Source organism: Gossypium hirsutum, chromosome A05 (genome assembly GCF_007990345.1).
Source record: "Gossypium hirsutum isolate 1008001.06 chromosome A05, Gossypium_hirsutum_v2.1, whole genome shotgun sequence".
Classification (NCBI taxonomy): Eukaryota; Viridiplantae; Streptophyta; class Magnoliopsida; order Malvales; family Malvaceae; genus Gossypium; species Gossypium hirsutum.
Window position 1 is genome coordinate 87,038,542 of NC_053428.1, and position 10,522 is coordinate 87,049,063.

Here is a 10,522-nt window from a genome sequence, read left to right on the forward strand (position 1 = left end):
ATTGAAATATGCAAGTTTATTTGGTTGTCTTATGTACATAATGACTTGTACAAGACCAGATATTGCATATGTTGTTGGGAAATTGAGTAGGTACACAAGTAATCCACGTAGTTTGCATTGGAAAGCTTTGAATAAAGTACTTAGGTGCTTAAAGAAAACTATTAAATATGGATTGTGTTATAATGGATATCCTCCAATTTTAGAAGGGCATTTGGATGCTAGTTAGATTACAAGTTTGAAAAATCATGCATCTACTAGTGGATGGATCTTTATTCTTGGTGGATGAGCCATTTCTTGGGGTTCCAAGAAAAAAACATGTATTACTGATTCTACAATGGCAAAAGAATTTATTGCATTAGCCACTGCATCTAAAGAAGCAAAATGGTTAAGAAATTTGCTTTATGATGTACCTTTTATGGCCTAAGCCAATTTCACCTATTTTTATCTGTTGTGATAGTGAGGCTACTCTAGCAAAGGCATATAGCCAAGTATATAATGGAAAGTCTAGACACATTGGATTAAGACATAGTTATGCCCAAAAATTAATCTCTGATGGAGTGATCACTATTAATTATGTGAGGTCAAGTGAAAATTTGGTGAATCTTTTGACAAAAAGCCTTACTAGAGATGCAGTAAAAAGGACCTCAAAAGGGATGGGGCTCAATTCCATTAATTAGAGTCGCCTATGATGGAAACTTGACTCAACGCTTGGTATAACGTCAAGTCTTGAGTTCAATGAGACAAAGTACATCATTAGTATGTGACTGTTAGCACTATAAATAAATCCATCCTAAGATTAAAGTGCTAGGTACCTGTAATGATAAGGGAAGGATGAGTAATGTACTCTTAATAGACCCATAACATAAATATGTTAGAGTGTTATAATTACGGGAACACTCTTGATGAGATCTACCTATGTGAGTGGAAGTGTGGTCACTTCTAGGAGCTTAAGGGCTTGGCTCTGACAGCACTCATGAAAATAGGACACAAACACATGGTCATAATTGTAACGCTCCAAATCTCTATAGTTTCGGCTTTTGTAAGTGTTGGGCTTGGAAGTGTCTGAACCTGCATTTTGAGTTTTGGTTTTTATTTATTATAATTGAATAAAGCCTGACTTGAGGTCAGTGGGCTTATAATGAATTATGGGTAAAAACTTAACAGAATGGGTCTGCTGGTCTAGTGGTTAAGTGCCAAGGGATTACGCTTAAAGCCTAGAGTTCGATTCCCTGCAGTGGCAATGGGATTATTTCTGTTGCAAGTTTTGGCTAAGAGTTGGGCTTTATCAAAAATCTGAATTGGGATTTAGGGATAATTAAGGCTTATTCCCTTCTTTTTAACAAAAGTTCTTACTCTCTGCCGTTTTTTTTTTCCCGAAACCCCTTGCTGCCTAAAATTTCCTTCTCTTTTTCCTTCTTCCCTTCGCTTTTCTTCTTTTTCGATAAACTTAGGTGTATTACTATCGGTTCTATTGATTTGGTGAGTATCACTTTATCAAGTTGTGTGATTTTCTTTGGAGATCGTTTAAGAGGGTTTTTGTTTGCTGTTTAGGGGATATTCGACGCTCTGTGGATCAGTCATCGAGTTCTAAATAGCTAGGGAACACCGTTCTTCATTGAAGGTAAGTAGATCTCTCTTTTAGGATTTGGGAGTTCTTAAGAATGTCAATTTAAGTGACTTATTTGGGCTCGGTATTGTCAATCTTAGGCTTTGAAGTGCTCATAGTTGGATTAGCAGCGAAAACGAACCAGGTGTGTACTTCGATCGCGTAAAAAATGAGTTTCGGCGAAAGCCAAAAAGTGGCCTGTCGACGCCGCACGGACGTGTGGTCTGCCCGTGTGGTAGCCTGTGTCACGAGACACGGGCGTGTCACTGATGATCCAGGCCGTGCGCGCGCCACATGGGCGCGATAGACACGGCCGTGTGAGGCTGGTGAAGCCATGTGCGAGGCACGGGCTAGACCAATTGGGCCGTATAGACCGCACAAGCGTGTGGGTTACACGGGTGAACCACATAGGCGTGTGGGACTTTGGGCCAGGCCATGTGATCCATACAGGCAAAGCCAAGTTGGGCTGTGTGGGCTACACGGGAGTGTGGGCCCATACGGGCAAGGCACACGAGCGTGTGAGCCTAATTTGTTTAAAACATTTTGTAAGGTTGCACGAGTCGCCTAAGTCAACTGTGACCTGACTGTAGAGGTGATAAGCGTTATTTAAACCCCATACTCTGATTGATTACTGAATTGTATGCAAAAGCATGTTGTTATAAGCATGTGTATCTGTCTGATTTCGTATATCTGTTCTGCCATGATTTTGATAAGATCTGATATCTGCATATAAGCATGTCATGATATGTATGTTGCATTGCATTGGGTTGGGATTGTTGTGAAGAGAAGGAAGTCTGAGAAGCGATTAGCCTGTTATCCGGCAACTAACGCTGCATATATCTATTATGTACTGTTTTACGGTACCTTTTGGTGTGTAAGGTTGGATGGGTTGGTTATATCCCCATACTTGGTGTGTAGGGTTGGGTGGTCGATTCTATCCCCACATGGTGTGTTGGGTTGGTCGGAGATGGTGTGCAAGGTTGGTGGGCATGTTTTTTGATATCTGATTTGTTATGCATGCGATACCTGTATGGCTAAGGCTGAACTGTCTGTATTCTATTATCTATTTGTGTGCATGCTGTTTGTGGGGATGTACACACTGAGTTTGCGAAAGCTCACCCCTTTGGTTATTTGTCTGTCAGGTAATCCTCAGCAATAGATGGATCGGTGCGACGGAGGGCTCGATGGCGACCACTGTTAGGCATTTATGGATTTTTGAGTAACATTCTACTTTGTCTGCTTTATTCTAAATATTTTATTTTTGGGATTAAAATGTCTTTGAACTTGAACTATATTTAAGTTTATTTCGGGATGTTAAACTATTAAGCTATTGATTAATAAATTTGTGATGTTTTGGCTTCTGCGATAATGAAATGTGTTCACCTAATAATCGGATCGGAGATTTCACGACTTAAGTAACGATAATGAACTGAACGATTTTTAACTTGCTAAGATTTTCTAGAAACACTCTCATGTGAAGCTGCCAGATTCGACCATAACGTCTAGGCCGAGTTTGGGGTGTTACAATAATAGTGTCCCTAGATACTATGCATTGACCGATGTTGAAATCATTGTGTGAGATGTGTTCGGTTAATCAAATGAAATAGTTGGTTCAAAGCTTAGTCTACCATGCAATTTCAATTAACTTTAACATATTTTCACTAAGTGAAGGTTCAATCGTAAGATACCTTCATTTATGCAAATTGATTTCCAAGAATATCAAAATCTAAAATATTTTGAACATGGGGGGAGATTGTTGGAACATTTTCAAATATTTATTGTGTTCCAATAACTATAAATGAATAGGTGTAATTAATCAAAAGATTATATTATTTGATTTTTTGAAAAAAAATTATAACTATTTAAATAATATTATTTGAATAGTTATAATTAAATGAATAATTATGTGTTTATTTTAAAGATATTATTATTCAGAAAGACGCTTATTGATGAAAGATGTCTCTATGAAGAGACATGAAAATTCCTATAAATAGGAATGAGATTTCATTTGGAAATCATTCCAATAAATTCTAATATTGTTTCTTTACTTCCTTCATATTCTAATATTATTAGATTATTCTATAAAGTATTACTGCATAAATCCTTTATAGAAATTGAGTTCCTTGTCATACATTGCTCAGTGTGTAGTGGGCAATTCTCGTCAGTGCAAAACGCAAATAGTCATTGGATTCATTGTATCCTCGAGGTTAATTTGCTTGAAACTTGTTTCCACACAGAAGATAGGTGGGGGCGAATATAACCTTAAAGATAGTGGTTTGATACACGCCTTGGAGCCTTATCCTATTTTTTCTTCTGTTTGAGTTCTATTCGTGTGTTAGAGATTTTCCTCACAGGAGATTTGTACTAACAATGGCTACAACTAATTGAACACTTGGTTCGTGGAATAATCAAATTCCTTATTTCTTTTTCCCCTTTTTGCGTCACTCATTTATTCTGTTATTTCAATTTTTTTTTTCTTTTACTTTCAACTTTAGGTTTAATTACCTTTCAAGGCCCTTTCCTTTTCCACTCCATAATTCCATTTAAATCATTTATTATGATTTTTTTCATGATTAACTAAACCTTTTTTTAGCTTTAGCCCGGAAATTGCTCCAATAAAACAATCATGAAATACAAACCTACTCAAAAAACCTCTCAACGCAGTATTTTCTATCTCTTTGGTATATGGGATAGTACAAATTTGTCCTTTAAATTTGATTCAGCTTCGATTCAAAAAGTGCATGTTGGGTTGAAGTTGTTTGGCATACAGTTGGGAAGTCAAATTGGTCGTGCTGTGTTCGAATTCCTGTGAACAAATTGGCGGTTGAGGCTGTTGATTCGAGTTGGACTTTTTAGATCGTAAGGCTGTCGAAATCTTAAATTGCGTACACGTGTATTGCAGTTAGAAATTTGGCAAGGGTCAATTTGTAGGTTGTATCGGGATTGACTACATAAGGAAAAGTTGGCGATCGGGATGTTCTTAGCCATTATAATGAGCTTATTGCTTGGAAGGGAAAATCTATTTCAATGATCGATTTAAGATTAGAGTACACCGAGGCTAAGCTTAAAAAAATATTTTATTTATCCATTTATTTTATTTTCTTAAATTTATTTTTGTATTTTCGAATTTGTTTTTATTTTATTTTTCGTATTTCCTTATCTTAATCAATTTAAACCCCATTTTTATTTTTATTTTCAGCATTTCTACGTAAGGTTGTGGGCACGATTGTGACCGCGACAGCGATTCTGGTCAAGAAAAAAGGCAAAATTAGATAGTCAACCCCTGTAGATTCGACCCTACTGGTCTATACTGTTAATTACTGTTATTTTGTCATAAGAATTTATATCTGGTGGTTTCGATGCCCATCATTTATATATATCGAAAATGATAAAAATACTTTAATCATAAGTAGAAATTTGTTTATTATTAAAAAAATAATTATTTTCAACAATTTCACTAATTATTTTGTTATATTATTATGTTTGACTGAAAATGCAAAAGTCTATTTGCTATTATTTAATATCGCGTGGTATTGTCATAATTATTTCTAAAGTAAAAAAAGAAATTGTTATGTAGATGTTTGGCTATACATATTTTCGTGTTTTAATTATTCAATTTTACAAATTAAATACAAAGTTGGAATTCAAATCTTAATTTTCAATTTCACAATTTTTTTTTTATTCTCTGGAACAAAATCATTTAAATATGGCGATGCTTTCAGCATGAATCTCTCCCCATCTCAAATCCATCTCCTCTCAACTTACTTTTTATTTGAAGCTAGTGGCATTTTTATAAATATTTTGAAATAAACGAATTTACTTCCAATCTGATTCTAACCAGACTTAGTTATTTTTTAAAATTGATTCGAGCGAGTACAAGTATTTTCTTTTTAAGCATATCCAATTCGATGTGGAGCAGTGTTACTGAGATTAATGCAAGAATAAATCCTGAGTTCAATGTCCTTTATAACAAACAAGTGCGCCGAAGTTAACATGATCAATGCATTTTCCAAGTTGGAATAAAATAAGAATCAAATATGATATTATTCAAGCTTAAATTCTTTTTTAAGTAAATATATTTTTAATATTAAAATATTTATAATTCTTATTCAAAATATGGAATATTTTTTAATATTCATAAATTTACTGATATGTGTTAAAGATCAATTTGATAAAATTTGTAAATATGAAAAGTTAAATTTATTATCTTGTTTAGAATTAAGATAAAATTAATAGAATTTATAAGATTTGAAAACTAACAATTAAACATTATAATTTAATCATTTTTACATCTAAGTTTAAAGCCTATTAATTTAAAACTATTTTTTTCAACAAATCAACAATGATAACAGCTTTATAAATTGATGTATAAACTAATTAAATTTACAACAAAAAGTACTTAAAAATCTCACCAATTGAAGGATCGAATACTTAGAAATGTTTCCACAAAGGTTTTCTTCCTTTTACTTGCGGCAAGAAGATGAAGATCACAAGAAATAGCCTTTTTCTTTCTTTAATTTTAGCTTATATAGTTTAATTAGGTGTTAATTAAGTTTAATTAATTAATAAAAGTGTGATTTAATTAACTTAAACCTCTTTTTAACCTACATTCTTCCATTATACCCCACTAGCACATAAAAGTGGTTTAATTTCCATTTTGGTTCTTTGGCTAATTGTAATTTTAGTATTTAAATCTTTGATCAATTAAAAATCTATAACGATAAGATTTTTATAATTTAGTTTCTACAGCTTAATTAAGTAATTAATAGACAAAATTAAAATATCAAACTTTAATATTTTTTTATATCAATATTTAATATTTACGAATTTAATTTATAAAAATAAAATTCCTAAATTACCTTTTTCAGTATCACTAAAACTCAAGGTGTTACATATGATGAAATACAAGACTTTAATGACATGTTTAAGCAATGTTTGGTGTCTTATTTGCGCACTAATAAATAAGTAGAACTGATGGATGTAACTTATAAGTGTTGAGGACATATTGTAACCATGTTTTTGAATGTGGTTGTTTAAGCTTAGATGATGTTTATTACATGATTTTAGTGTCTTAGAAAGTTTGGAGATGATTTGATATTGTTTTTGGGGTCATTTTTACGACTTGAAAACTTTTATTGATACAAGTGGTCAAATGTATTGGTACAAGTAAGTCAATAGTAAAAAATAAACAATAGTAGAGACTTCTATCAATATAAGTGTGTCAAAACAGAATTCCTCTCCTATTTTGACCTTTAAAGATCCGAATTTGATCCCAATCATTCCCGTACACTTAATAAAAATATTTCTAATGTGTTAAAAGGCTTTTTTAATAATCTAGACGTATAAATTTAAAAATTATAAAAATGATCTCATTTCAAGATTAATTATTAGAATGACCTAATTTTTACAGGAGAGTTAAATGCCGTCACTTTCCTAGGTGGCACCACCCTAAAAATTCCCTTAATCATGCTTTAATCATTATAAAAATTAAAAAAAAAATAAAAAAGAATTTTTTTAACTTCACCTAACAAATTAACGGCACCGAATTAAGTAATTACCTTTTTAGATTCGCTGAAAAAGATTATTTTACTCATATTCAACGGCTCCACGCCACTTTTCTTCACATAAGAGAGAAAGAGATGCAATCACAATATGACTATGAACCCTCGGAATGCATACAAACATAATCTTCGTTCCATTCACACAATTTTCTAGTCATATCAAGCATGCTACGAATTTAGACCTATGATAATAGTTAAATAATTAGGACGGCAAGAAAGTAAATAAATAACATAGCACAGCAAGAGTATAACAGAAAAACAAACTAGTTTTGACTGTATATAAATGTTTGATAGAACAAATTCAAGCAGAAAACCCAGGACCAGACCTAAAACTCCTGAGCTGATTGCCATAAATAATGGGAACACAGACACCATTCAAAGTTTATAATTACTCTCACAGACAGCAGACTCTGAAAAACACAAGCCTCACCACCGTCTATCAAGAACCCAGTTCTGTGAACAACATCCTCTACAAGACGGTGATGACTTAAAACTATGACCATCAAAACACACAACTAATCCTCCAATGATGGCTGACCTACTAATAAGAAGCAATGTTTTATTGTAGTAGCCATGATATAGTTCGGTTGGATCAACTGAAACCCGCACGGTTCACTTCCCACCCTTCTTGGCAGCAGACTTGGTCACCTTGGCTCCAGTTGGATCTTTCTTCTCCACGCTCTTGATAACGCCGACAGCAACAGTCTGCCTCATGTCCCTCACAGCAAAACGACCCAGTGGGGGATACTCAGAGAAGGTTTCCACAACCATGGGTTTGGTGGGAATCATCTTAACAAATCCTGCATCACCATTCTTCAAGAACTTGGGTTCCTTCTCAAGCTCCTTACCAGAACGCCTGTCAATCTTGGTCACCAACTCTGCAAACTTGACCGCAATGTGGGACGTGTGGCAATCAAGGACAGGCGCATATCCATTTCCAATCTGCCCTGGGTGGTTCATGATGATGACTTGGGAAGTGAAATTAGCTGCCTCCTTGGCAGGATCATCCTTTGAGTTCGAAGCAACATATCCTCGCTTCAGATCCTTCACAGCAACATTCTTGACATTGAAGCCAACATTGTCACCTGGAAGAGCCTCAGGAAGAGACTCATGGTGCATCTCAACAGACTTAACTTCGGTGGTCAATCCAGAGGGACCAAAGGTTACAACCATACCAGGCTTGAGGATACCAGTTTCAACACGACCCACTGGGACAGTTCCAATACCTCCAATCTTGTACACATCCTGAAGTGGAAGACGGAGTGGCTTGTCAGAGGGTCTCTTGGGCTCATTGATCTGGTCAAGAGCCTCGAGAAGAGTTGGACCCTTGTACCAATCAAGGTTGGTGGACCTTTCAATCATGTTGTCACCCTCAAAACCAGAGATGGGGACAAAAGGAATCTTCTCAGGGTTGTAACCAACCTTCTTCAAGTAGGAAGACACTTCCTTCACAATTTCATCATACCTAGCCTTTGAGTATTTGGGGGTTGTGGCATCCATCTGGAAATGAAATAAATAGATATGTCATGCATAAGAATAATTACTAATTACAAGGCAACCAATTAGAAACTACTGAACATAAAAGCCTGAATGCAATGGCCTACCTTGTTGCAGCAGCAAATCATTTGCTTGACACCGAGAGTGAAAGCAAGCAGAGCATGCTCACGGGTCTGTCCATCCTTGGAAATACCTGCCTCAAAACCTCCAGTGGTAGAGTCAATGATAAGGACAGCACAATCGGCCTGGGAGGTACCAGTAATCATGTTCTTGATAAAGTCACGATGTCCAGGGGCATCGATGACAGTGCAGTAATATTTGGTGGTCTCAAACTTCCACAGGGCAATGTCAATGGTAATACCACGTTCACGCTCAGCCTTCAACTTGTCAAGCACCCAAGCATACTTGAATGACCTCTTGTTCATCTCGGCAGCTTCCTTCTCAAACCTTTCAATGACACGCTTGTCAATACCTCCAAGCTTGTAGATCAAGTGGCCAGTGGTGGTTGACTTTCCAGAGTCGACATGGCCAATTACGACAATGTTAATGTGAGTCTTTTCCTTGCCCATTCTGCAGTATTAGCTTCAAGCTGCACCAACATATATATAGTTAAACCAGAATCCCATGCATAAACAATCAGTGAAAAAGGTAGCCAGAAAAACAATGAACATGTTTACCCCTGCATCCCAAAATTTAAAAAAAAAAATTAACAAATTAACACAACACGATACTTAAGCTAGTTTGATGTTTAAAATTCAACAGAATAAACCATAACATCAATTCTAATAGCATAGTTCCTACTTCATGCTTTAGAAGCAAAAATTAAGTAGCATATCTATTTTTCGCCCTTACTTTTCTACAATTTTTAAGCATCAACTTTTTTTTTTGGCAATGATTTAAGCATTAACTTTTATTGAACGAACAACTAAAGATACTATGATTTCACAGTTGAATAGAAAAATTACAGCAAAGTTCTCAAAATGGACCAAGAAAGCGCATTGATATCATAGTCTCCAAATTTTTTAAAATAAAAGTTGGTCAGAGATTGACTCACTTAAACAAAATGCACAAATCCAGAAATAATTATTCATATGAACGAAAACAAATCTACAGCCAAAAGAATCAATACAACGATCATAATAAACAACAATTTCTCTTAAAAGCTCAAATAAGATCTCCAAATTATTATCATACGATAAATCTAACAACAGTATTACAGAAAAAAAAAATCTCATCAGGAAAAAAAGAAGACAAAAATCAAAAGAGAGATCTAAATTACATTGAAATTAAAATAAAAAGTTAAGCCAGGCGAATAAAAAATAGAGCAAATAAAAATATGAAAGAATGGATTGAATAAATTAGATCTGAGAATGGAACCTAAGAAATAGAAGCGATCTGAAGCTGAAATCGTGGCGACAAAGCAGAAGAGAGATTATAATAGTAAGAGAGGTGATAGGGTTTTACAAGTGAGCTGCTCTCTCGTTCATTTTTATAGTCAGGTTTTAGCTTCTTTCTTTTTCTTCCTAAAATGTCCTTTTTCATATTTGTTTTGACAGATACGTCCTTCGGTTTCTTATTAGGGGCGTCGAGGTTTAATTTTCACGTATGTGGAGTATGATGTGGTTAAACGGACGTTTTTTATTGGTAAGTGGATATTACGTGCTTATCTTGTGAGTGGGAGTTATTCGCTTTAGGTTTGGGTTGGGTCCTTGGCTTACTATACAAATTGCAAGAATTAGTCATAAGGGATGGGCCTGGCCTTGAGCAGAAGTCGTATGGACACCGGCCATTGGCAGGCTTTTTGTCTGCACAAATTGCAATTGCAAACAAAAGGCCGTCTCATCGACTGGGATGTACC

At 35.0% G+C, this 10,522-nt stretch overlaps 1 protein-coding gene across 2 annotated transcripts; it reads right to left on the reverse strand.

Moving 5' to 3' along the window:
* Nucleotides 1-7,415: 7,415 nt before the first annotated feature.
* Nucleotides 7,416-10,215, reverse strand: LOC107957148 (elongation factor 1-alpha). Of its 2 annotated transcripts, XM_016892582.2 has the most exons (3): nt 10,042-10,215; nt 8,772-9,253; nt 7,416-8,667 (listed from the first exon to the last, which is right to left on the reverse strand). In XM_016892582.2, exons 2-3 carry the CDS (start codon nt 9,231-9,233, stop codon nt 7,780-7,782), a joined length of 1,350 nt encoding a protein of 449 aa, XP_016748071.1. In that variant the 5' UTR covers nt 9,234-9,253; nt 10,042-10,215; the 3' UTR covers nt 7,416-7,779. The 2 variants fall into 2 exon arrangements, with proteins under 2 accessions (XP_016748071.1, XP_040968506.1); XM_041112572.1 differs by lacking the exon at nt 10,042-10,215 and having other exon boundaries at nt 8,773-8,948.
* Between the last annotated feature and the right edge of the window lie 307 nt (nt 10,216-10,522).